The 27,184-nt window shown below is 59.2% G+C and overlaps 1 protein-coding gene across 1 annotated transcript; it reads right to left on the reverse strand.

The window, feature by feature from the left end:
* Positions 1 to 1,965: 1,965 nt before the first annotated feature.
* RASGEF1A (RasGEF domain family member 1A) lies at positions 1,966 to 26,994 on the reverse strand. The gene is made up of 13 exons (XM_006101198.3): positions 26,976 to 26,994; positions 10,849 to 11,049; positions 9,048 to 9,170; positions 7,318 to 7,455; positions 6,750 to 6,971; positions 6,047 to 6,121; positions 5,553 to 5,645; positions 4,984 to 5,086; positions 4,824 to 4,903; positions 3,921 to 4,112; positions 2,929 to 3,052; positions 2,395 to 2,467; positions 1,966 to 2,134 (listed from the first exon to the last, which is right to left on the reverse strand). Exons 1-13 carry the CDS (start codon positions 26,991 to 26,993, stop codon positions 2,110 to 2,112), a joined length of 1,467 nt encoding a protein of 488 aa, XP_006101260.2. The 5' UTR covers position 26,994; the 3' UTR covers positions 1,966 to 2,109.
* Between the last annotated feature and the right edge of the window lie 190 nt (positions 26,995 to 27,184).

Consider the following 27,184-nt stretch of genomic DNA (forward strand, 5'->3'; position numbering starts at 1 on the left):
GGCACGACAGACCCTGCACACATTCAAATGGGCTGGTTACTCTAAGGAGCAGGAAGGGTTGGTGAGCTCTGACCGTGAACCTCGTGGGGCCCGGGCACTGTAAACAGGTGGCAGTGGGACCGGCCAGAGAAAAGCAGGTGGGAGTTCGGCTTCCCTCCTAGTCTCCTTGTCCTTCAGTCCCACAGGCCCTCACGTGCCCCTACCCCCTTGTCTTCAGTGCTCTTGAAGGCGCTTCATTACAACAGGACTGCGTTCTGCAAACTGCCCTTTAGGGAGATGCCACAGGTGCCCAGCCTCCCCCGCCCCGGAAGAGACCACAGAGCCCTCGACTCTGCATGTTCGGTTAGTCCTGCAGTAGAGGAGCCCTGACAATCTCATTGAAGTTGGGTTTCCCACACTGAACATGGCCGTGTCACACAGCAGCCACTGACATCTGGGATCTCACTCTGAGGACCGCCGACTGGAACCTGCCACCTGGGGAAGTGCTGTTTCGAACTTTTCACCCGCGAAGCCCTCTGTCAGGAAGCGGTGTGGGTGAGAGCGGCCTGCTCCCCTTGGGAAGGCCGCGGGGCCCTGGCAGAGCCGGCCGGCCCGGCTGCAGAGAACAGGCACACGAGGGGAGCAACATGTTCTTTTATTGATGCAAGTATGTCCAGTCACACCAACAGCTGACATGCTGTGTTACAGTACAGCGTGATGCTCACAGTTCATCTCAAAATACCAACACATCACAGTCAGGAGATGGACCCAACTGGGAGGATGAAGTGGCAGCACAGACAGGTGAGGTGAGCACACAACTGGGCCCCGCGACGTGGGGGCGACGGGAAACTCCTTACACGTGGACAGAAAATGCTCTAACGCGTATTCCAAATATATACTCTCAGGTTTAAGCCTTTATCTCAAATACATAAACAAAGCGATATGTACTATCAATATACAATATGTACTATCTAGGACATCTGGAAAGTGCAAAGACACTGTGACAATACAGTGTGAATATTCTCGCTCCACCCAGTTACAGGCGACGGCAGCAGCGACCACAGAGCCACCCCTTCCTGAGGCCTGGCCCGCGCCTCCGGGTGTCCTGGGAGCGGTGGGAGCAGCAGCTGGCAGGCCTCCCGCTGGAGGCGCCTGCAGAGCCAGGCGTATGGAGAGACCAGGGTGAGGAGCGCCACAAAGGAAAGCCGCCAATAGGGCCACGCAGTCCGCGTGGATGGCCACCTCCCGCTCAGGGAGCAGGGCGGCCCCGTCCACGGCCAGGACGTCGCCGTGGAGGGTGCTCGGTGCGTCGGGAGTGGAAACTGCCTCCCAATGCTGGGCAGAGTGTGTCCCACGTACACCGAGAAAACGGACAATTGCACAACTCCCTCGCCTTTCGTTATTTTAGATTTTCTATTTTCCTAAAATGTAGTTGAAGAAAGATTGGCCAGACATGTTCCAACAGAAAAATATGCCGCCAGGTGTCCCCCTGCCCCGCCCCCCCGACCTCAGAAATCCCTGATAAAGGAAAAGGAAATGTAAACTTTGGAAAGCCCGCACTCAAAGGTTTGCTTCCAGAAGTTTGCGAACGAGACCTCCTGGCCTCCCAAGGCCTTGTGGGAACCTGGAAGCTGCGGCCCAGGCTTCGTGGGCCCAGGCTTTGCGGGCAGGCGCCGCCGGCCGCGGGCGCAGCGGCCTGAGCAGAGCGGGCCGCCTCTGGGACCCTCTAAGGCACCAGCCCTGACATCCGAGACACTGGCTGGAGGGGCGTCCAAGCAGGCAGGGCTCACATTGGTTTTGGTTGGGTTTTTTAAAATATTTTCTCATTCGGCGAATATAATCAAAAGTAGAAAATAAAAATCTACACTTCATTAGGCCAAGATGTTATCATGGATGCCATCTCCCATGATACTCCTTCCCCACCCTTCCCTGAACCAGGGCGCTGCCCTGTTATTTAAAAGGAACAAAAACACTTTGCGCCAAAGGTTGATGCATGAAATAATTACCATTTTTTCCATAAAAGTTATATACAAAATGGGCCCCAACCAGTGAGGCCGCCCCATCTCCACCCAGGTCAAGGTTAAAGCTCGGTTCACGTGCGTGTCCTCGGTCACAGGCCGCACCCACGCTTCAGGCTCTGTTGAGGAGAGTGGTCCTAGAGGGGACGGGCACAGCGGTCAGCGGCTGGCAGGCCCCTCCCCGGCGGTCGGGAGGCCTGGACTCCAGGCCCGGGCCATTGGGGGAGGAGGCAGGACATTCAAACCCAGGTCCTCAGCCTCCTTCCACCGGCCGCTGCCTAGACCCCTTCCTCCCGCCGCGTGGAGGTGCCCTCGGCTGCCTTCCAGAAGGCAGGTCAATGGTGCCCGTCCCCGTCCTCTCCCCTCCTTGCCTGGGTGGCCCCTTCAGTTCTCCTACCTCAGGGTCTTCCAGCTGTCCTTCTCCATGTGGTTCTCGGGCCCTTCGCTTTCGAAGGAGGCGATGAAAAGTGCTGAGAGACGGAGGGTGGCTCAGACACATGTCCGCATGCAGTCAGCCCACCCTGTCCCCGCTGTCCCTTCTCCAGCCCTCATGGCAGGGACAGCGAGGCTAAGAAGGGACTCTGAGACCCAGGGGCAGTGGCCTTTGCTGGGGCTCGTCCACAGATCCCTGCCGTGGGAGGTCCCAGGCCCTTCGAGGCCCTGCGCTCCCAGCTACCTGCTCGGGGCCCTGCTTGGTGCCAGGTTCTGAGCGCTGGCCCGAACCTGCCTGGCTCTCAAGTGGCCTCAGAGACTGGTCTCCTTTGTCCTTACCCTCCTTCTGTCCTCTGCCCACCACCCCCCCTCACGAACTCACCTGTGGCCGGGCTTGCCCTGTGTGGTGTGGGGATAGTGATCAGCCCCCCATAGAGACCAACAAGGAGGAGTCGGGGCCAGGTGCTGTGGGGGCTGCTGCCAGCCGGGGCGGCCTCACCTTCCTCGCTGTAGATGGGCGCCGTAAGCAGGTAGTTCTGAATCTTCTTGTCCTTTTCAAAGGGACACTCCACCCGAGTCCAGGTCATGAACTCGTGGATCTGTCTGGAGATCTCCCAAAATTTCTGCAGGGGCAGAGGACAGCGGTGTCCCCGTCACCTCGGTCAGGGCCAGTGCTGCTCCCTGCCCGGCCCCAGCACCGGAGGCGGAGGCTCTGCACAGCTGACTGCGTGGCCACGAGCACGTTGTGCAGCATCAGAGCCAGCAGGCGCCCCAGAGCACACACCGTCCTGCCCTCCACCTGGGCCATCAGGCTGGCGGCAGGGTCTGCGCCTCCCCTGCTCAGGGACCCCAATAGGGCCCCACCCCTGGCCCCGAGCTGAGGCAGGCAGCCCAGCCAGATCAGACAGCACCACCAATCTGAGCACGTCATGATGCCACTCTCTGGGGCCCGTGTGGGAATCCATAACCCCCTCCCACCCTGACCTGTGTGAGGTGAGCACTGGACACCCAGCCCCCCCTGCACCTCTCCAACCCCACCCTGACCTGTGTGAGGTGAGCACACAGCTCCCCCTGCACCTCCCCAAGCGCCTTTGTCCTACCCTCCTGCCCTTGGCCAGACAGGCCTTTGCTTCCATCTGGAGTTCTGCTGCCTTCTCCTCCCTGCTCGAGTCCCTCTTACCTAAAGCCTTCCTGGTTCTCCCAGTGGGACCAGTGTCAGGACCAGTGTCCTGGGCGAATGGAGGTTCCTGTGGCTCCAGGCCCTATAACCAGGGCACTCACCCAGAAGGATGGGGCCAAACTCACAGCTCAAGGTCACATAGTGTGACCACCTTGGAGCTGCCAGTCCTACAGGCCCTCTGCACAGGGCCATGGCCTTGCTGCTCTCCTGCACAGGTGGGTCCAGCCTGCCCTGGGCGGCCGGGAGGCCTGCCCTGCTCTGTGCTGGGACAGCCCGGCCCTCCCTCTGGGCCACAATGGGGCTGAGCTCACCTTGAAGTTGATGTGCCCGTTGGGCAGGTGGTTGGTGTGGATTTTGTGCAGGAAGTAGATGTCCTTGACGAAAAGGTTGAACACAGGAATCACAATCTTCTCTCGGCTGCTGTTGGCCATCTGGGACCTCTGTGTGGCCCCCTGGAGGGCCGTGCGGTAGTTGCAGAAGTTGCTGGAAGGATCCATGTGGTGCTGTGTGCGGATGGGAGGGAGGGAGGGGGGAGGATGCATGTGGTGGGCAGCGCTTCCCCCGCCCCCTTTGCAGAGCAGAGAGCCCGCTGATGAGGAAGGCACTTCCCCTCTGGGCAACTGGGACTGTCACCCATGAAAGGCCTCCCTTCCAGGAGGGGGCCCAGAGGTGCCGGCTGAGCGCAGGGCCGTCTGGGTCTGGGTCTGAGCATCACAGGAGAGCTGCAGAGAAGCCGCACAGCCCCCAGGCCTCTTCCCTGCCCTGCTGGGCCTGCTCTCTCCCCTTCCTTTCAAGCCCTCCTTTGCCCCCCTGCTTAGATCGACAACTCCCAACTCCGACCAGCTCCATAGACACACATTTGCAAAAAAACGAACTCTGTGATCAAATACATCTGGGCCAGGCTGTGCGTGAACTCACCGTCAGCCCCGGGCCACCCGGAGGGTCTAGTGCCTCGGAAAGTTGGGCCAAGAAAAGGTCCACGTCTGCTGAGTCAGCATCAACCACTGCAGGGCTCAGGGGCCCACTTTTGTCAAACTCTTTAGCAACTACCCCCCACCCCAGAAGCAGCTTTAGGTGATGCCAGATCTGACTGAAGGCAGGGCCGAGGACAGCCCAGCCCCAGCCTGCACTGCGGGCAGCAGGCCCTGAGCAAAGGGTACAGTGTGGTGGAGGCCCACCTCCTCAGGCCAACACAGGATGAGGCCGGTGCCTACCTCCAAGACATCGAACTTGGCCGTCTTAACTTTGGACCATGTTTTCTTCAGCCGAGCCACAGGACTGAGGTTCATGCCAGCTGCAGAGAAAAGCGGGGAGGGTCAGGGCGGGCAGGTGGGTCAGAGAGGAGCTGGGTGGGCAGCCCGGCCGGACACTCACAGATGATGGCCATCATGGAGTTGAAGTTCCCGATGTTGAAGCACTCCCGGGCCACGTCGATGAAGAACTCCAGCATGCGGGTCCGCTGCTTCTTCTTCACCACCTGCGGCAGCCAGCAGCCTCAGCGTGGGCCCCATGAGGGCCACGCCCTCCACCACCCGCCCCTGAGGGCCTCTGGTTGGAGCTGCCCCAGGGCCCACAGAGCTGTCAGACCCGGGTGGCGGGGGAGGGGGGGGGTGGGGGGCTGCAGAGGCAGGAAACACAGCTGTGGCGTGTCTGATGTGGGCAGGAGGATGGCGAGAGGACTGAGGGGCCCCGGATGAGCTCATAGACTGTGCTGGGCACAGGGTACACTCCGTGATGGGTCTCCATCATAATTTTAGGCATCACAGTCGGACGTGTGGGGGGCAGAGGGGCAGCAGCTCCAAGGCCCTGGCAATGGAGGCTCCTTATCTCCACTTGCAAATTGTCAACGTCTGAGGGGCAGGAGCACCTGAGCGTGTCTCGGGCAGCCCTGTGGGGGTGGGGAGGAGACGGCCACCCTGCCGTGGCTGCTGTGCGGTGCGTACCCGGCACACCTCGGTGGCCACCAGCATGCTGAGGCAGTTGAACCAGTTGTCGTAGGCCTCCAGGCTGTAGGTCTTGGTCAGGTCCCCTCGGCACTGGGGAGGACACAGCAGGTCAGGGGAAGCCCGAGGACGCTGCTGGCGCTGCTGCCCAGCCCTGGCCCAGAATGGAGGGGCAGGGACCTTGTCCCGAGGAGGCAACTGCAAGTGATAGTGAGTGGGGGCAACTGGACAGGTCCCCGCGGCCAGCCTGGCTCCACAATGCCCAGGGCTCGCCTTGGAGGCCAGGCTGGGTGCCCCAGCCCCTGGGAATACTGGGCCCCCTCCCAGCATGCATCTCCCTGTGTGGCCTCCACTGACCCCCTGGAGCAGGTGCCAGGAAGCCAGACCACATCCATGGCTCAGACACTCCAGAGGAGCTCAGGCGAGCTGCGTGGGGTCTCCGCCCACCCTGCACGGGGTGCAGGTCCAGGCCCACCCGCAGGCCAGCCCCTCACCCTGTGCTTGTCCCGAGAGTCCGTGTGGCTGACGATCTGCATCAGATCCTGCGGGTGGATGCTGCTGACCCTCTCCTGGGGCAGGCGGGAGACAGCACGGGAGTGATCAGCCTCCGGCCTCGAGGCCCCCACTCGGCGTGCAGGACGTGTTCGGAGCAGCGGTCAGAACTAGTCTGCGGGCGTGTGCAAGGGCCCCTCCTTGATCTGAGCACCCCGCCAGGGGGCAATCCCTGCCCGGGCCCCTCCACAAGCACCCCGGGGCCTGGAAGGCCCTCCTCTGGAGCGGAGGGAGCAGGGCTGAAGGAGTGGGGTGGGAGCCTCGGGTCCGTGGCTGCCATGTACAGGGGACCTGCTCACCCAGGGGACAGGTGGGATGAGGCAACAGGGTGGGAGAACTGGCTCTCCCCCTTGAAGCCCCTCACCTCCATCCTGGGGCCACTTTAGTCCTGGCCACCCTCCCCCTCCCCTTAACACAGGGCTGCTGTGCCCCCGGAGGCCTGGGGGCCAGGCACAGAGAAACCTGCTGTAGGTGGACACATCGGCCAGAGGCAGTGATCGGGCAGGAAGCGGGCCTCCCCGACACCCTGCCCGCCCAGCAGGGAAGCCTGTGGTGCTGACACTGAGAAAGCTGTGGGGGCTCTCATGGCTCTGGACAAGCAGGAGTCCGCGCACCCAGCCCGCTCTGAGCGGCTCGCGCACTGACCAGCTCAATGTGAGTCAGCTGCTGGGCCAGCACCAGGGGGTCGCAGCACACGCCCAGGATGTCCTTCTGAGAGGCCGGGGGCTTGGCCTTGAGGATGGGCCCTTTATCCACAGCCGGCGAGCGGAGCTTCTCCCGCAGCTCCTGCAGCTGGCTCCGCGCGGCCAGGGACAGCAGCAGGCTCTGCGTCAGCTGGGCAATGGCCTTCTTCACCGTGCCGTTCTCCTGCGGGCAGGGAGCATGGAGGTGCCAGCATGGGCTGGAGAGACCACACATCTCAGGAGGACCCGCCCCATCTCTGGGGACATACCCAACGCAGAGCCCACATGCCCGACCCAAACCTGCCCTGAGCACCTAGGCCTGGCGGAGTGGGGCACAGTGTGGGCCCTCTGAGGCCCTCTGCACAGGTGGCTTAGCGGGCTGTGCTGGGAAGAAGGGATCTGAGGGCCAGAGCAGGGCCAAGCTGTCTCTAAGGAACCTTCACCCCTGTCACGCGTGTACACACACACACACACACACACACACACACACACACACACGGAGCTCCACCTGAGCCGAGGGAGGCCCTCACCTCGTCACACTGCATGATCCGGTGGGTGATGGCCTTCAGTTCAGCCATGGCCTTCTCGTCCTGGAAGTCGCAGGGGAAGGCCTCTGTCCACTCCTTCAGCAGCTGCACAATCTTGGCTGAGAAGGACTTCAGCATGGCCTGGGGGTGGGCACAGGTGGGGCCGACCCACCAGAGTGAGTGACAAGACGAGTGGTAAACCGCCCCAGGCCCGCCGTGCTCGCGGGACGACCCCCACAGGGCCACCGGCAGTTTGGTCATACCTGCGTTGTTGCGTATTCGCCTTGGGGACCCTGAGAAAGGAGATGCCTACCCAGAGGGCTCCTGGGAGCTAACTGGGCTCACAATTTTAAAAAACAGCCAGGCAACTGTTTCTAAACGGGGTCTCTCACGCAAGCCACACGTCAGGGAGAAGCCTACACTGAACTGCCCATCTGCACTGTGTTCCTGCGTTGGAGCCAAGCCTTATAAAGGAGTTCCTGGAATCCTAGTTCAACCAACAGGACCGACACTTTCCCCATCCAATCAGAGCTGCACAGCTATATCTCCATTAGCACCAGTCAGAGCCGCTCCATTCTGGCCAATCAGGACAGTGCTTTTTGGACCAATCAAACTGTGAGGATTTGGAGTTCTCATTTGCATAAGGACAGACCAATCAGGGACCAGGGGCGGGGAACTCTCTCTATATAAATCAGCTCCCTGTTGCTTGGGGGCTTACCTTCCCCTTCCACTGGAGATTGTGTTTCCCTGGCTGGAGCTGAAACATCAATGACTGGCCAGAGCACCCAGAGCACCCAGAGCCACCTCACGCCGTGCTGCTTCAGAACTGAGCTGTGACACTATCCTGAGCTGGCCCACAGCTGTGCTGTAGCCACAGCCATACTGTTTCATAATTGAGTTGCTTGCACTGAATAAAGTTTCCTTCTTTGCCACACCCCTAATTAGAGATTCGCGTTGGCATTGAATTGGTGCCAACGACCATCAGTTGACACCCTTAAGGTAGTTCTCTTTTTCACTTAAGTGAACTCATTTTCAGAAACTCCAGGCTTCAGCCAGTGTCTGTCCCCATGGTGCCCACAGCGCCCGGGACAGCCCCTCTCAGGAGGAGACTCAGAAGGCCCAGCTTCACAGGCCTCTGCCGCACATCCTGCCGAGCACGGCCTCCGGGAAGGTGGAGGGAGGGCCATCAGTCCCCGGTCAGGGGTCAGGCCAGCTCTGCGCAGCCCCAGGAGGCCCTGCCAGCTGGCTGACAGCTTGCCTGCCACCCTCTGCCCCAGACCCTCGGCTTCTAACACCTCACCTAAGACCCAGGGCCTCGGAGCTGCGGAGTCTTGACCATCCTGACTGCCCACAGCCTGGCTGTGTCAGAAGGGACAACAGTGGCAAGCGGCCCTGTTTGAGTCGCTGAGAACTCCCAGGAGCAGACCCCAGCCTGGGGGTGCTGCACCCCACCCCCTAGAGGAGGCAGGGACCCAGGCCCCTCTGGCTTCTTTTGCACCAATGGAGCCAGGCCTCCACTGGAGGGTACTGGCCCTGAGCAGGAAGGGGGGTGAATGCCCACCACAGCAGTTATGCCAGCACCCTGGGAGGTGAGCACATCCCAGGACATCAGGGAGGGCCCGGCCAGGCTCAGCCAGATGCTGCCAGCTGGCGCTCAGCATGCTTCTCTTGGAGGCGGCGCGGGGGGCAGCCAGGGGCACCGGACAGGTAGCATCGGGTCAGCACGCCTTTACCTTCTCAGACCCGGCCTCCAGCTGCTGCCTCTGCTCCAGGTAGATCTGCCCCACACGGGCCAGCAGGTCATGAGGGGGCATGAAGACCCGGGAGCTCAAGAGAAACGTGAAGATGTATGTTCTCTGAAGAAGAAAAGGAAAGGGGAGGGAGGGAGGGCGAAGTGTGGGTCAAGCCTGGTGGGGCCCATGCCTGCTGCTCCCCTCGGCCCTGCTGGCTCCCAAGCCCAGCATCGCGAGGCAGCGGTCGTGGTTCCGCGTGGCTTACTTCACCGTGGATGCCCGTGGATGCGAGGCACAGATCACCCCACTTCGCAGCGGCTCACGGCCTCCCCAGTGAGCTCAGCTCCCAGCAGTCTCACTCCACGGGCTTCTCCTCACCCTCCGTCCTACCCCAAGATGGGCGCTAACCAGCCTTGGATGTTGGCAGGACTCTCCAGGCCTGGGCGAGCCTGCTGCCCAACCCACCGTGCTCCCTGGCCTGGCTCCAAGCCAGCTTCTTCTCCAGACCCTCACTGGCCTGCCCGTGGGCCTGGCTGATGGGAGGGGGGTGGGGCCTGTACCTCTGTCAGGGACTGTTGCCAGGCCCTGTGCAGTCACTAACCAGCAGTGGGCTTGTGCCAGCCACCACGCCGAGGCCCTGTTCCACCCCCATGCGCCCTTACCACCGGCTCTGCAGTGCAGGCTCGGAGGGTTCCTCAGATCTGGGCTGAAGGGAGGCAGGGAGCAACCCCAGCAGGCCCTGCCAGCAGGCCCTGAGAGGGGGTTGTGGATGGAAGGAGGGGGTTGTGGATGGAAGGAGGGGGTTGTGGAGGAAGGAGGGGGGTGTGGATGGAAGAGTAGACAGCACCCCAGGAGGGAGGTGGTGTCTGACTTGGTGGGTAGGCCAGGACTCCCCGGAAGCTTAATGGTCTCCAGCACCATCAGATAAAAGCTGGAGGGCATGGGGGGGGAGGGAATTCCTCCCCCACCTTCTTTTTTAAAATAGATTTTTATTGATTTCAGAGAGGCAAGGAGAGAGGGAGAGAGCTAGAAACATCAATGATAAGAGAAAAATCATTGATCAGCTGCCTCCTGCATGCCCCACACTGGGGATCAAGCCTGCAAGCCGAGAATGTACCCTGCCCGGGAATTGAACCTCGACGCTCAACCACTGAGCCACGCCAGCCGGCTTCTCCCCCACGTCCCATAGGCGACGCCTGACTCACAAAGGCCAGAAAGCCCAGCTCTGCCCTGGGGACGAAGTGGCACCGGAAGGGCCAGCCCAGCTTGGCTCTCAAAGGGAGCAGGCAGGCCCGCTGCTCCCAGAGGCAGAGGAACCCACACGTGACAAGGGAATTCTTTCTCTCTGGTCCCGTCTGGTCCGGCCGTGCCCGTCTCATGCTGAGGTGAAGGGGGCGGATCTGGACGGTAGGTGGAAGCGGCCCCTGCAGTGCGGGCTGGCGGGTCCGAATGCTGGCGGTCGTGCAGGGCTGTCCCCTCTTCACTTCGGACTATGGCGGTTCATGCACAAAGCAAACCTCCCAGCTCAGGGATGGGACACGTGCAGGGTGAGGCCTCACAGGACTCCACAGCACCTGCTGGCCCTTTAGACTCCTCTTCCTCCCCCGGGCCCTTCACAGAACCTGTCGCTTGCTGGCACCACCAGGGCCATCTTCCACCTTCCTGGGGGCCACAGGGAAGTCCCTCCCCCTGGCCTGCCATGCCCCTCCTCTGATACTCCCTCCCAGTCAGGCAGCAGCTTCCCCTGCAGCCCAGGTCACCCCCCTCCCCCACCACACCGTTCTCCAGGCCCAGCACTCACATCAGGGTAATAGTCCACTGTGGGGACCAGGTGCTCCATCAAGGCCTCCAGGGACCCGGAGATGAGGCGGCCATCCTGGAAGATGAGGTCCCCGGAGCCGCTGGCCCCACCTCCTCGCTCCCCCATGCCAGGCGGCACCTGTCCACTACAGCTGGGCCCAAGTACGCTGGAGCAGATGATGGACGTCTGGGGCATAGCTTCCTGCGAGAGAAGAACAGGCCATAAGGCATCAAAGGAGCCTCCGCCAGGTCCCCCCTGGCCCTCACGGCGAGTAGGGTGCCATCGGACGTCAGCTTAAGCCCTGGCCGCTGTGGCTCAGTTTGTTGAGCATCCTCCTGTGCACTGAGAGGTGCGGGCTCGATCCCTGGTCAGGGCAGATGCAGGAGGCAGCCAGTCTATGTGTCCCTCTCACAGCGATGTTTCATTCTTTCTCTCTCCCTTCCTCACTCTCTAAGAATCAATTTTAAATCTTTTTTTTTTTTTAATCATGGACATCAGCTCAAGCGGACGGGTGTGCAGCGCTAGGTGTCTTCAGCACCTGCTCCATGCACACCAGGCCTCATTCCAGGTGACGGGACACACAGCCATGCCCCCTGGGGTTAGATCGCACTGGCAGAAAAAAGCAATGCCCGTGCCCGGGGGAGAATGTGAGCACGCAAGGTGGGGGTGGGTCAGGCCGCCTCGGGTAGGGGGCCTTGGCACACACGGATGGCGCCAGCTGTGCAGCTCTCTGGGATAAGAAAGGAACATTCGAAGCATAGAGAGAGCAGGTGCCAAGGTCCTGAGGCCAGTGTGTGTGGAGGGGATAAGCAGGTAGAATGGTCTGAAGAGGGACCAGCCGGGCTGTGCACACGCCCAGGGCCAGAGTGCAGCCTGCTGTTTCTCAAAAAGGCAGGAGGTGTGGGAGCTCTGAGCACAGGAGTAGCCCGACTCAGGGTGAAGGTCACTTTGGCTGCCATGTGGAGACCCAGCAAATGAGGGACCTGAAAACCAGTTGGTGGAGAGATTGCGCCGGTCAGGTGGTGCTGAGACAGGGAGTAAGCCCGGACAAGTGGAATAGGGAAACTGAGACAGATACTTAACCAGCCCACCAGTTTACAGCCACCTAGTAAATCCCAAAATCCTATCTCCCCTAAGCAAGGACACTTAAGAGTAGATGGCTTCCCCTTTCCTCCCAACCAGAGGGTAAATAGCTTAAACCACCCTATTCAGAGGGACAGAGAGCAGAAACCCAATTAGTGCCACTTGCCAACCACACCCATGGACGGACAAAGTCAGGGGAATCAATCTCATTTTGGCTCATCAGATTAAAGCTGGTGAATATTCTACTGAGATCCTCCCCTCAATGCCCTAAATGCCCAGCCTTGATTTTTTTTATTATTTTTATTTTTTAAAATGTATTTTTATTGATTTCAGAGAGAAAGGTAGAGAAAGATAGAAACATCAATTATGAGAATCATTGATTGGCTGCCTCCTGCACACCCCCTAATGGGGATCGAGCCTGCAACCCCAGCATGTGCCCTTGACTGGAATCGAACTGGGGACCCTTCAGTCCGCAGGCCAGCACTCTATCCACTGAGCCAAACCAGCTAAGGCAATGCCAGCCTCCATAGAAAGACCCAGCAGGGCCTCTCCCTTTCCCTCCCTCCCTTCCCCCCAGCGTGTTACCTCTGCCTTTCTCCCTCCTAAGCTCCAAGGGCCCTTCTACTACCTCTGCAACTTTCTAAATAAACTCTTAGAATTTGCCGAACTCTAGAACCGAGGTCCTACGTCGCTGCCAACACCGCCAGCAACAGCAGAGGAGGAGGGGCCGACTTCGGACACCACAGGATGGCCTCGACCCGGTGACTAACCAGCACGGGGAAAGCATGAGCGTGGGGCTGAGGGAAGATCTGGAACGTGCGTTGGGGCATGCTGGATTCGACATGCCTATTACACGTAGATGTCGGGCAGCAGTCCGGGGACTGGGTGCTCCCGTGCTGGGGCTGCCCCAGTGGCCTGGCCATGTGGGATGGAGCAGAGGGTCCCACCTCACGCCACTGTCCCCAGGGCTCTCAGGAGGCCTGGGAGAGTCAAGCCCTTGGACAGCAGTGTCCTCACTGCCTGAGGCAGCAGCCGCACCGGGAAGGGGCTCTCTGGGGATTTACCAGCCTGAGGCCTTGAAAGCTAGCTCTCCCTCATGCTGCAGGTATGGCCTGACCCCCCCCCACACCCCCACACACACACACACACCTATACACACACACACACACACACATACATACACACACACACACTCACACTCACACACCCTTGCTCAGACTGCCCCACCTGGGAGGGCATGCGGGCTGAGGTCGGAGTGGAGGAGCCGGGCCTTCCTGCCTTGGTGGCGCCATGGTCAGGCTGTGCCCTGTCCGGTCACTGGCAAGCAGGTGCCCTGCCCCAGTGCCTGCCTCCCCAGGCAGCCACGTGCCCTCCCCGTCCCGGGGCAAGGCTCCCTTGGCCCTCAGTGCTGACCTTGCAATGATGCCACTGTCCCTCGCCCCAGCCTGCTCTCTGACCCAATGGGCTGAGCTCTGAGCCATTCTGGCCTCAGCTTCTCTTCTGTGCAGAGCAAACCGTAGTCGAGATTATTTTCCTGCCATGAGAGGGCCCAGGCTGCTGCCCTCCTAGGAGGGCACACAGAACAAACTCCCTCCCAAAGCACAGCAACTGAGCCTCCTGGCCAGACACCTGGAGGCGCCTTAGAATCCTCTGAAAACCCTTGGCCAGGAGGGCAGAGCTCAAGGCAGTCCCGGCACACGGCAGGATGGGAAGGCCCGGCCCACGGAGGCTTCCCTCCAGGATGGGGGCCCGGACTCACAGAACATGTTACATGCACGCCCTCGGACCCTGCGGCCTCCCGGGGTTCCGATGCCGGTTAGGCCGAGAACCGCTGACTGGAACCGTCCTGCATTTTTCAGATGTTGAAACGGAAGCTCAGTGGGGAGGAAGTTGGCTGAGGAATCTTAGGGTCTCCAAGTCCAGTCCTGGTGTCACTACCTCCAGGAAGCCTCCCTGGGTTAATCCCTAAACTACTGGATGCTCGAGGCTGAAAATGACCTTCACATCCTCCTGCCGGCTTGAGCCTGGCCCATGCTGCTCGCTGGGATGAAATTTATTACTGGTTTGAATACAGTTTGCTGAAATTTAAGTTTGTTGTTTGTGGGATGAAATAACAAAGGTGGGCTCCCCAGGCACCTCAGCACCCTCAGCTGCTCTGCGGTGCCGTCACTGCTTCCCGGGGGGACTTGAGCCCCAGCACGCCACCTGAGGCCCATGTGCTGCGGGCAACTCCCCCACAATCACAGTTCTGGTTTCAGAAGGTGACCCACGGGTGGTTTCCTTGGTCAGCTGGTGCTTTTTGAGTCACTGGCCTCTCCCACTGTGGAGGCTGCAGACCCTCTGGTCAGGAGGTACCAGGGGAGGGGCACCATTGCCCCACTGACACACACAGTCCCTGAGGGGCCCTCACAGGCAACCACCCTGGGTCCAGCCTGCAGGGGGCACAGTCTGGAGCTCTGAGTCAGCACAGCTCAGGTCGGAAGCTCTTTGTGGGGCCTCAGACAAAAACTTTAGCTTCTGAGCATTTGCAACTGCCCTACATCATGCACACAGACACAGTGCACACAGCGCACACACATACAAAGCACACAGTGTACACACAATGCACACACATACACAGTGTCCGCAAACATGCACAGTATGCACAGCACACACAGCATGCACAGAGCATGCACACACAGCACATACACATGCACAGCACATAGCATGCACACAGTATACACACATGCACAGCACACATACAGGGTGCATACATGCACATCATACACAGCACACACAGCGCACACACATACAAAGCACACAGTGCACACCCATGCACAGTGTACACACAATGCACACACATACACAGTGTGTGCAAACATGCACAGTATGCACAACACACACAGCATGCACAGAGCATGCACACACAGCACATACACAGCATACACACATGCACAGCACACAGCATGCACACAGCATACACACATGCACAGCACACACAGCACACATACACGGTGTGTATACATGCACAGCATACACAGCACACACAGCATGCACACTGCATACACACATGCACAGTACACACAGCATAATACACAGTGTGTATACATGCACAGCACACACAGCATGCACACAGTGCACAAGTGTATGCACAGTGCGCACACATACATAACAAACACGGCATGCACACACATGCACACCTGCTAGGGAGCACATTGCACCAAAGCATGGACAGCATGGAAGCCGCCTGGACTGAGGGCCCAGGGGGGAAGAGGGCAGCTCAGCGGGGCAGCCTGGGTCTGGAGACTTCTGAGCCTTTCAGGAGAGGGAGAGGAGGGATCTCAGGCAGCCCCAGTGGTGGGAGAGACCCTGGGAGAGGGGAAAAGAGAGTTTTAGAGGCTTTTTGCAGATGATTACGAATGAAATTCCCTTTTGCAGCCTCCTCAAGAGACTTTAGCTTGAGATGTAGGCCCACTCCCTGCTACGGTGCTTTCTCATGTGGTCTAAACAAACTAGGGCCTTGGGGGACCCAAGCCTCTTCATCAGGCAACAAAGGAGAGAGGAGCGTACCAGAGCCCTGCACACCCACGTGTACACCTTTTGTGGCCTGGGGCACCGTCCTAGTCCCAAACTCAGGTTGTGCCTGAGATGGCCTTCAGAGACAGACAGCCCCATCCATCATCCCAGGAGCCCCTGGTCCCAGGAGCTGCAGCTGTGGCAGAGGCCAAGCCCGGCTTTCCTCTGACAGCGAGCGCACAGCGTGCACCCAGTCAGACCCTGCTGAGAGCACCCAACGGCACTCATCACTACACCTTCACATCCCTTTACACGCACTTGCACTCGTCCCCAGGGTAACGGTGACATCCTTTCCCGGTGCTTTTCCTGCCTCCTGTACCACAGGCCCCACCAGGTCCTGGGAGGCCTGACACTGCCCAATGGCCTCCCATAGCTGAAGTCACAAACAGCACCTGGGAAAGGATATAAATGACGGTGACTCTAAAACCCACCAGTCCCTGCAGGATCCCTGTGCGAGCTGTCGTGCCCACAGCTGCTCGGGGCAGCCCTGCCACCTCCCTGGGGTGCCCCTGCCAGGGTCTGCTCTCACAGGGAGCTCTCAGTCCTGTGTTCCAGCCCTCAAGGGCGAGGTCCCTGCCCAGGAGCAGGATGGCAGGGAGGGGAGGACAGAAAGAGGCTCAGGGTGGCCAGGAGGGACAGGGGCCTCGTCCTTCAGGAGCCACATGGGAGGGGTCATTCTCTGAGGCCTCTGAGGGCAGCTACCTGCTCCCACCAGCCCTGCTCCAGGCACGTGCTGGGGAGAGAGGCAGGGCTCAGGGGCATCCACCCCCAGCACCCGGTGTCTGCAGAGCCCGCCTCTCGGCCCAGACGGCCTGAAGGAGAAACACTGGAAGGTGGCCCCCGTGGTAACTGCCGGCCTCAGGCACAGCCAGCTCTGCCCCAGCTGACGGTGGGTGACAGTGGGGAGGGGACAGTCTCCTGCTCAGCAGACAGGGACAGTGTCAGGCCTCCACTCAACCGTGAAAAAGAGGAGCTCTGGGGCAAGTTCCCAGGGCGCAGCCAGAATTTTCGGACCCCTTCCAGATCCTACAGTCCACAGTCCGGAAATTTCTGAGAAACACGGAAGCAGAGCCAAGCTTCCTTTCGTCTGTTCGTCCTTGGGAGTTGGAGCCACTGTGTGCTGAGCGTTACACATCTCCTCTCACCCGATGCAACCCCTCTCACCGGGGGCATGCAGACCCCCATTTCTCAGACGAGGACTGGCACACATCTGCCCAGGCCTGCCCGCCTCGCAGCCCTGCTCCTTCTCGGAACCGTCACTTCCCCCATCGTTGTCCTTGGCCTGCACGACTCTCTAAGCATCAGGCAGAAGCCCCCACCTGTGCACAAGGGAAAACGCTCGTTCCTGGGCATTCTGCATGATTCCGGCAACGAAGAGGCTCCCAGAGGCTCCCCGCTTCCTGGACACCAGACAGAAATGGCCCTCAGGGCCCTGGCCAGTGTGCTCAGTGGTTAGAGTATCAGCCCTCACACGGAAGGGTTGCGGGTCTGATTCCCGGTCAAGGGCACATACTGGTTGCAGGTTCGTTCCCCAGCCCTGATCAGTCGATGAGTTCTCTTGCATTAATATTTCTCTCTCCCTCCTCCTCTCTTCCACTCTCAAAAAAATCAATGGAAAAAAATATCCCTGGGTGAGGATTAACCAAAAATACATAAATACATAAAGGGCCCTCAGGGCCCATCCTGCATGAGGCCCCAGGAATCTTCCCGAAGGTGGAGGAGCGGCCAGGAGCCCCGCCCCTGCCAGGCTGTGCACAGGGCGCTTCCCTGAGGCAGCGCACACGCTCACGCTCACACACGCGCACGCGCTTCTATTTTTTAACCTGCTCAACAAAACAGAGAGTATTTTTAGCTCAGCAAGCTGTGAGCATCACAATTAGCAACTGAAAATTACACACATTGCCAGTCTCCCTTCTGTTATCTGGGAGACACCGAGACGGCGCCCGGGAGGGAGCAGGTGCCAGCCCTGTGTCCCACCCTGGGGGCCACTTAATCAAGAGGCCAGACTTTGGCAGAGATGTTGGAATAGGGTGCTTCAGTGGAGCTGTCTCGAGTTTCATCTGGTTCCAAACGCTCCCGCCTCGAAGGGAGCAGGGCAGGCGCCGCACTGCAGCTAGAAGACGCTTCGGGGGAGAGAACCGAGCTGGCTGGTTGGACCTGGCCAGGGGCAGGGGAGCCCAGCTCTGCCAGGGACCCTGGCCTCCCGTCCCATCTGCAGAGTGAACTCCATCGCCTTCTAAAGGCTGACCGATTCTCTGAAGTCATGTGCGCTGGGGTGTGGCAGGAGGCGGGGTGCTCCACAGAGCCCTACCCTTGTCCATTCATTCACTCACTCACTCATCCACGCTCACAGGCCTGCCTGGACACTGGAGGTGCAGCAATGGAGGACACGGGCCTCGGCCCCGCGGAGCCCACAGGAGCCGGCTGCGGCTGGCTTGCTCGAGGACCACAGGAGGAGCCCCGAGTTGATGGGTTAGCAGCGGTCGGTGCCCTAAAGAGGAAGAAGCCCCTGGCTTCCTGAGGAGGGGACGTCTGAGCCTGAAGGAGACTCCTGGGAAAGGAAGAGCAGGCGAGAGAGGACGGGCGGGCGCCAGGCCTGCGGACCTGCCCGCCTTCCACCTCATTTGCTTTCTGGAAAGTCTGCCCTGGAGCACTTCCACTTGCTCACTCACTCCAAGATCAATATTTCCTAATCGCCTGTGTCATTCTCGCTAAACGTGGATCTGTGCCAGGCTGCCCCTAACCCACCCCAGCCCCTGGAGTCAGGTCACATGGAGTCTCCTCCCACAGCTCTGGAGGGGGGAGAGGAGAGGGGGGAGCTGGTGTTCACTGATGAGTCTAGGGGCCTGTGGCAACATCACAGAGGGAGCGGTGAGGGTGCTGGGAGGCATCCTGTCTGGACAGAGGAGTAGAGTCACGCTGGGGACAGGCTGCAGTGCACTGTGCCTGTCTTTTCTGCACTGCGAGACGCTGGCCTGTGTCTTGGGCTTCCTCCCTCTGGCCACACAAGATGGCAAGAATCAGGTTTCCCACCCCACGCAGGCCAGGCGGCAGAGGCAGCGGCACCACCGTATTCCCCCCTCATCTCATGTAATCTTCCATCCTCTGATCCTGGTGTCCCAGCTGGGCTCACAGACCAGAAAATGCGGCAAACACTGCAGACCAGCAGTGGACGGTGGCTTCACCATGGCCTCTGTGGTCCCACCTGCGGTGCAGGGTGCTGGGGGAGGGGCAGATAGAGGCAGCAGGCGCTGGGCCCTCTGGCTGGAGGAGCATAGGGCTGCCCACCTCCAGCTCAACTGCCTGCCCTCTCAGGCCCTCCTTCCTCTCCCCTCTTCTCTAATTCTCTGCTCCTGAAAGCTCAGTGTCCCTCCCTCCTCACTGCACACCACCCCCTTCCCACTCTGGGACCTGAAGTTTCTTGGAACTATTAGGACGTAGTTCCCGCTGGCCTCCATCCCCACCTGGGGCAAAGTGGCACTCGCCCAGGGACCTGCCAGTGCCAGGCCCTCTGGGAGTGTCTGCACAGGGCACAGGCAAGCAACACCTACTTGCGAGTCTTCTTGCTTAGCTCACGATCATTTCCAGAGATTCCAGTGGGTGCAAGAGGCTCTGGGAGCCAGGCCCCTGGAAGCCAAGCCTTGCATCTGCCCAGGTGGCCCCGGGTCTGTCTGCCCTGCAGCTCAGGTGGTTGGATCCCAGAACCCTGGGGACCCACTTACTACAGCTCTGCTGCCCATCCTCCTCTGCATCCTCCAACCACAGGGATGGAAGGGCCCGACCTCAACAACCCCCAGCAACTGAGGGGTCCAGGCAGGAAGCTCCCCGCTGGGGGCTGTCCCTCCCCCTCCAAGTCCCAGCTCTCAGCTCTTCCTAACTTTGAGCTGAAATGTGTCCCCCTGAGCTCCAGAAAGCCATGGATACTCAGGGTCTGGCTGCAAGCATGAGCTGGGGGCCCAGCAGGCTGGGAGGAAGGCCTGGGAACCCCGTGAGCGGGAGCCAGCACCCTCCTCTGCACCTCCAGCACTTATTTCACAGGTGGCAGTGAGCAAGGCATGAGGCCACCGTACTCAGGGCATGCTTAGGACCTGCTGGTTTGGGCAACACCAGAACATAGGACACTGACGGGCACGTGTCCTCAAGGTTACCTGCTGCTTTCTTAGACACCGATTATGGGGGCCGGTGCTGCTGCTCTCCCTGGTCCCGGGGCCCCTCTTGCCACCCATGCCCAGCACAGCCAATGTGCCCCTCCACAGACAAGGAAAACATGGGTAAACCAGCAGTGGAGCTCATGGCCTGGTTGCACTGCCCTGTCCTGGCACGTGGGGCCCAGAGCAGCCCTGGCCTAGGGGTGGCTGCTCGGCCGATGCTCGGGCTGGGGAGTGGCAGGGGTGACCCGCCTCTGACAGGACTCTTCAGTTCTCACCCTCCTCCCACTCACCCCTTTGGACTTTCCCGCAGGGGAGTCCTTGGGAGGACACGCTGGCCCCATCCCTGCAGCTCCCACCTCTGCATCCTTCCAGCCCACTGGGCACTGGGGCCAGAGGGCAGCGGGGGACGTTTTCGTATAAACCAAGCTTCAAGAACTCACATTCACAGATGCCATGAGGGTGGCCAGGCTCACCCTCCCGTGCCCTCTGGGCCGTAAGCCAGACTCCAGCCAGGAGGCCGCTGCCATGGGAACGGGAGCTAGGCAGCACCTCGCCAGCACCTCCTCTACAGAGGCCGGGCCGGGGACGGGACAGATGCTGATCAGTAAGGCTTTGTTGCAGATGCGTGATTCATATTTTTCTTCTGAATCCCTTCCCATTCCCCAGTACTCTCTGCATTGACTGAAGGAATCTCGCCCTCTCCTCTTCGCACTCCTAAACACAAATTCTGCCGAGTCTGGGGTTTTCGTCTTCTTTTTCCCTCCTTCTTTTCTTCTTTTTTGTCCACTCAGCTTCTTATGCGGCTGCCCAGGGGACAAAATGTCATTGTCCACAATAACATCCCATTATTGGGATGGAGCGGCCGAGGAGGCGCAGGGAGGGTTTCAGAGAATCCCTGCCCTTTCCCGCGAGCCACTGGCTTCCCACTCAGGTTGGGGAGGGGGGGGGGCCCAAGGCAGGGGAGGGGGAGGGAAGGGGAGCCTGGGGCCTCCTCTCCCCCTTCACCTCTGGCCTCTTTCCCTCTTGAGCCAATGCCATCAGTCTCCAGGGGAGCCCCCAGCGCTCGGCATGTGGGTGGGTGACTCGAGCTCCTGGAGGCTGAGCGGGGCACAGGCTAGGACAAGAGCGCGTACAAACGGCTGGTCCCTCCAGGTGCCTCTGAGGCGGAGGTAGGGCCGGTGCAGATCCCACCTCAATGGAAAGTGCTCCTCTTGGACCCCTTCCAGGCTCCGGCCAAGCAGGTGCTCCCACCAGGAAAGGAGGAGGACCCAGTTTCCAGGAGGGAGCAGCTCGGCAGCTCCCCTTCCCAAGCAGCATGGCCCTGAGCCCTGAGCAAGCAAGACAATGAAGGGCTGTCAGAGCTGAGGGTCCTGGAGGGCAGGGAGGCGGCCTCTCTGGATGAACAGGTGGGGGGCAGGCCTCCACCCCCAAAGCCTACCTGGGGTGCTGGGGTACAAAAAGAAAGAACACAGTTCTTTTATTTTTAAATGACATCCAATTAGGCTGATACTTTAAACAATACTTTTCCTTAAAAACAAACAAAAATCCATTCCCTTCCCTTGAATTTCATCCTCCTGTCCCTGGGACCTCACTGTGCTTCAGGAGCAGGGGCAGCTGGTGCCACCAGAGGGGTGGGGGGAGGGAACACACAGCCCCCCCTGGGCCCAGAGCCAAGGCCTCGTCCAGAGGCCACAGTCTCTCAGAAACAGGACCAGGACACCTGTCCTGACCCTCCAACAGAAACCTCTCCCACCCCTGTGCCACCCCCGGTGCCACCCCCGGTGCCACTCTCTGTACACAGGCAGCTTCCCTGCTCCATGCCCTGTGTCCCCTGGCCCTGGAGGCTTTCAGCCAGGCAGCCAGGCGGCTGGAACCTGCCCAGACCCAGAAGTCCCACCAGCACAGCCCCTCCAGCCCCACCCCCCAGGGCAGCGCACTTCCCCACACATCACAGTTCCATTTTTCTTGTTTCAGGAAGGGCCCCTCGGGGCCCCTCAGAACAAGGCCCAAAGGGCTGAAGCCATCAACCTCGGTTAAAAAGCTCCGAAGCGGGGCAGCTGGGGTCTGAACCCTGGGGAGTGTGACCATCACGATCTGATCCTAACCCAGGGCCAGCTGCGCAGACTCAGGAGAACGACGGAGAGAAGCAGGTGAAGGCCAGTGGGGGCTGCCAGGGCCCCTGCAAGATGGATGAGGCCTGGCCAGAGCCAGAGGCCCGCCGTGCAGTGCCCCTGAGGGGCCCTTCCTGAAACAGCCCAGCTCTCTCACTGCCAATGAGTGACGTTCACAGAGGACTGCCCACTTACTGGCACCTACACATCCCCACAGCGCCCTGCAAGGCGTTGCTGCCTACAGATGAGGGGCAGCCCTGGAGGCTAGGACAGCCTGAGGCCACCGGGTTGCTGTGCCCAGGAAATGGGCCCAGTGCCCAGCACAACGCAGGGAGCTCCTCCCCATGGACCAGACAGGAGCCAGGACAACCAGAACTTTCTACTCTTCCTGACACTGGGAGATACTTAAGGAGATATTGGGGGGAAGGAATGGAAATACTGCAGTGCATTTTCTCAAGGGGGTGGGGAGGGTGGAACCATGAAGAGACAAATGCAGGAAACACCACGCCCCACACAGAGGATGGCACGTCCTGATCAGAGTGCCCATCGCAGCGTTTACACAGCACAGCACCAGAGAAGCCCCGGCGGAGTCCCAGGCAGGAACAACCAGGGCAGCGTGACATGGACACGCCCTGAACATCAATAAGCGAACGGTGAACCAAAAGCATTCACCCACTTCACAAAATCTTCCCCAAATCATGTTTGGGTTCCAAACAATCAAACTCCAATTGCAGACACATCTTATAAGGAAACTCCTTATGCAATGTGATGTGGCTAAAGCTGTATCCAGAGAAAAATTCACAGAATTCAGTATATCTTAAAGAAACAAGAACAGAGAAAACGAAGGAATTAAGCTCTTGATTCAAAAAGTTGAAAAGAGCTTCTAAACAAAACAGACATCGGCAAACTGGAGGAAGGAATTACTAAGAGATAAATTAGTGGATTTAATGAAAGAAAGAGAATAGAACTTGCTGGTTACACTCAAGAACTGATTTTCTTTGAAAACACAAATTAGAAAATCAACCTCTGGCAATTCTAATCAACAACAAAAAATGGAAGAAAGGAAGGAGAACGGCAGTGAGGGAAGGAGGGAGGGAGGGAGGGAGGAAACTGGGAGGGAGAGAAAATGCAAAAATATAGCTATTGGGAATGAAGATATGGAGAAGAAACTTAGAAAAATACACTATGTAGATCTGCACTAGAAGACTGAAAGCAGTTTGAACTGGGATATTATCTAGAAAATATAAGTAACCAAAATACACTAAAAATGTTTAGAACGCAAAAAGACCAATAACCATAGTACAAATTAAGTAAGTTGACAGCCAACTAAACCTCAGAGAAAAATAAAAGCAAGCCATAGCTGATACAGTTTCTAAAATGAATTACTTCAAGCCTTGGAGAGTACAATGATTTTATATTATATTTAAACTAGTTCAACTACACAATTCATGTTGAAAACCTTTCCTATTCATTGTATGACGCTAACATAACTATGATTTATAAACGTGACAAATATGTCCCCTAATAGAAAATTACACGGGCCCTAAGTAAAGCCAAGGAAGAAATATAGTCAATAATCCTGTGATAGCTGTGCCTGTGCCAGTGGGAGCCATAGCAAGGGGAACACTATGTAAAGTATACGCTTGTCTAACCACTAAGCGGTACACCCAAAAACAATCCATAACAATAAAAAAGGAAAGTACAGACGAAAAATACCCTAAGCATCAAATCAGTGGAATGCACCTGAGCACATTCAAGCACAATCGAGCCTGACCCCTGGGATTCGGGCCAGGAACTCGGGATGATTTCGCTCAGAAGAGCTAATACGTCAACACGTTAACAAGCCCACGGAGACAGAAATGTGATGGTTTTGCTGAGACAGGAAAGCTTTTGATGAAACTGCATATGAATATCCATTCTTGGTGTACACTCTTGGCGATTAATGTATGAATGGAGCATACTGTTCATGAAGAAGCATATTTACTTGAAATTTAAGGCCAAATTCAGACTTAACAGTAGAACATTAGAGGCCCTCTCATTAAAATAAAAGCAAGCCAAGGCAACTGTCATTATTTAATGTTGCTCTGCACCTTTTGGAAAACACAGAAAATAAATAAAAAATACGTTAGAAATGGAGAGGTAGACTGTATCTTATGTGCTGTAATGGGATTAATTTATTGGGTTTTCCCAGGAATCCAAACTGAAAATCTGTTCCAGCTAATGAGAGAGTTCAATTATCAATTACCTAACATACTTTTAAAAAAATAAATAGCTTACCTACCTGTCTCCCCTGGGTACAGGGGTCCCCATCCCCAGAGACATTCCCACTGAGTCCACGGGGAGCAGAAACTGTAATGCTCACTCCAGTGGCCGTGAGGGAGGGGCAGGTGTGAGCAGGTGCCTGCATGTTGCTGGCCCTGGGTCCCCCTGGCTCCGTGGGTCTCTCAGCCATTGGCCGGGGACACGTTCTCCCCAGTGGCCCACTCTGTCACCCAGGTCTGCCACCCGGCCTGTAGCCCTCTTTCCTGGCCCATGACACTGCACCCTCTGGGCTGGGCCCGGCAGATTTCCAGCCTCCTTTAGGAACTTGCTCTCCCTCTTCTAAGGATGATGCTCCTAGGCCGGGACCCAACGGAGAGCAGGCTCTGGGGTCAGCCAGTCCCAGAATGCATGTGGGCTCCCCCTGCTCCTGGTGCTGCTGCAAGCTCTGACCCCTGACCCCCTGGCTGAACTCAGGCAAGCTGGGCCCTGAGCACCTTAGTTTCCCTGTGTGTAAACCAAGGAGGCAGAACCAGGCAGAAACAGGCCACACGCTGTTTCCTGATGACAGGCTTGTTCTTTCCTTTCTTCCCTCTTATTCAGTGACCAAACACCCACGGGGCCCTGCTGACCTGTGCCTCACACTTGGAAACAGAACCCAGGGACCTCAGTGTCTGCCAGGGGAGACAACTGTAACACCACAGTGCAGTGTGAGCAACTTGGGATTAGGGGTCTTTGCTGGGTGCTGAGGAAGAACAAGGGTGGGAGAACTAATGCTAAAAAGAGAAAGCAGGAAGGGCTGCCTGGAGGAGGTGACTATTTATGTTTGTTTGTTTTTAGGAGGTGATTTTTTAGATGGGCTTCTAAGGATGACCGGGAGTTTTCCAGTGGGTTAAGCGAAGGGAAAGCAGGGCAACATCACAGGTCTCCGGCTGACACCCCAGTCCCGACAGACCTAGCCCTCCTCTGGTCACTCTCCCGCAGCTATCCTGAAGGGTGAAGTCCAAGGAGCCCAGAGGTGTGGAGGGTGCAGGCAGCTTCCACAGGTACCACAGCTCCATCCTGCGCCCAAGTCAAACCCTGCCCATCCCAAAGTCAATGTGTGGTTCTCTCCCCAAAGGGGCCTCCCAGGCTGCTCAGCCCTGGAAGACTGTGGGCCCTGGCCTGATGGGTATGCGACCTGCAGGTGGTGCTGTCCCCTGACTCCCACACCTCAGCCAGCCCCCAAGGCACACAGCAGCCAAGTCATACCTGAGGAGCGGCTCCCTCACTCCGCTCCCCTCTCCAGGTGAAGCTCACTGAAGGGCCTCCCGTCTCCTTGCAGGAAGCCCAGCAAGATGGGAGCGTGGTGCTTGGACAGGCCGGGTCCAGGGCCAGGCTGTCCTTAGCAGCAGGTACAGGGGTAGGCAGTGTGGCCAGGAAGTGGCAGGGGGCCCACAGGGCGGAGCAAGCTCAGGCTCCAAATTAGCCCTCCAGGCCAGACCTCTCCCGAACCCGGGACTCTCCCGGGGGTGATGCCACCTGGCTGTAGGGTGGGTAGTCTTGCCCCTGTTGGACCCTCCAGGACCCTCCACCCTGCATGTCACACACAGAAGCCCTACCTGGGGCTCCAGGAACATCCTGGATGCCTGCTCCCCAAGTCTGTCCACTGCCTCCCACCCACCCCCTGCTCCACCTGCACCCTTTCTCACCTCTCCACCTGCAGCACCGCACCCCTGCAATCAGTGAGGCCTGGGCATCACCTCCTCTCCTCCACGGCTACCCCCCTGCCTGGCACCTCTGATCCCCTGCACCTGCGCTGGCCCGTGTCCTCACCCTTCTTCTGGCACTTGACAAACCGCTCTCCAGGGCTGGCCCCCTGGAACACTCAGGGTGGCTCCTTCCTTAAAAGGCCCGGGGTTTTTTTCCTACCCGGCCCGGCCCCTCTGCTCCCGTGGCCGTACCGCATGTCTCCCCTTGGTCGGTCTCCGCGCACAGGCAGCGCACGCTGAGGCCTTCCTCGTCCGTCCACCTACCCAAGGTGCAAACAGCTGCCCGCACTGGCGGTCAGGACTCTGGGCACCACGTTGTCGGCCCGGCCCGGTGAGCCAGGCTGAGCAGGATTGTCATCACTGGCCCAGTGAGGCCCTCCTCTGGTGCGCTGTCTGCAGGGCAGCTCCGAGCGAAGGGGGATTGGAACAGAGGGAGCACCTGTCACACCACTGGGTGCGCCTCCAAGGCAGGGCCTTGGGAAACAGCCATGGGCAGGCAACCTACCCTCAGGGCAGGGCCGTGGCCTCCCGCCAGCAGAGAGGAAGCTGCCCGCACCCGGAGCTCCACTCTCCTGAAACCCACCGGCGTTTGTGGCCCCCGCGAATCCTGCCCCACACACGCCTCCCCTCTCTCCCACACACACCCTTACATAAGCAGCAGAAGTTTCACATGCTCTCATCTCGCCCACGTGCCCTCTTCATCACAGGCCGCCCCTTCCCTGCCCCTCCTCCGCGGCTAACAGGCGGTTCTGGACCCCTGGGGTCTAAGGAAGGACTCGGGGAATCTTGGTTTTTACCCTCCTGACTGTGCCGGGCCCAGGGCAGCCATCCTGTTTTGCACCTGCTCCCAGGGCGGCCTCCTGCCTCCCCTGGCCCTGTTCGCCCACAGGAGTCCCTACCGGGCTTGCCGGTGCCCTCGGCCATAGCCCATCAGGAAGGCAGTGGCAGCCGGGCCATCCCAGTCCTGAGCCCTGGGCGCCGCCCACCTGGCAGCAGGTGCCCCGGGAGATGACGCAGAAGCGGTTGGGGGGGGCGGGGGGCCCCCTCTGGGCCAGTGGTTCCGGAGGGGACGGTCGGGTCGCACTCCCTTCCCCAGGTCTGCGGCGCAGAAACCGCTCGCACCGGGCCCTGCTGCCATCAGGGGGGCGCCCGCCCGGCGCTTCCCCGCGGCACCGCCAGCAGGACCCGCCACCTGCCTGTCCCGCCCCGCGCCCTACCTGGGACTCCAGAAACATCTCGCTGCCTGCTCCCCGCGCGATGCACTCCCCACCCTCCTCCTCGCTCCTCCCTCCGCTCTCAGCCTCCGCGGGGCGGGGTCAGGGGGGCGGGGGAGGGGGTACCGCGGGGACCAGCCGGACCAGAGCCGGGAAGCGCGGGGCGGGAACGGCGAAGCCAGGCCGGGAAGCGGGCGGAGGCCGGGTGGGGA

This window comes from Myotis lucifugus, unplaced genomic scaffold (genome assembly GCF_000147115.1).
Source record: "Myotis lucifugus unplaced genomic scaffold, Myoluc2.0 scaffold_343, whole genome shotgun sequence".
Classification (NCBI taxonomy): Eukaryota; Metazoa; Chordata; class Mammalia; order Chiroptera; family Vespertilionidae; genus Myotis; species Myotis lucifugus.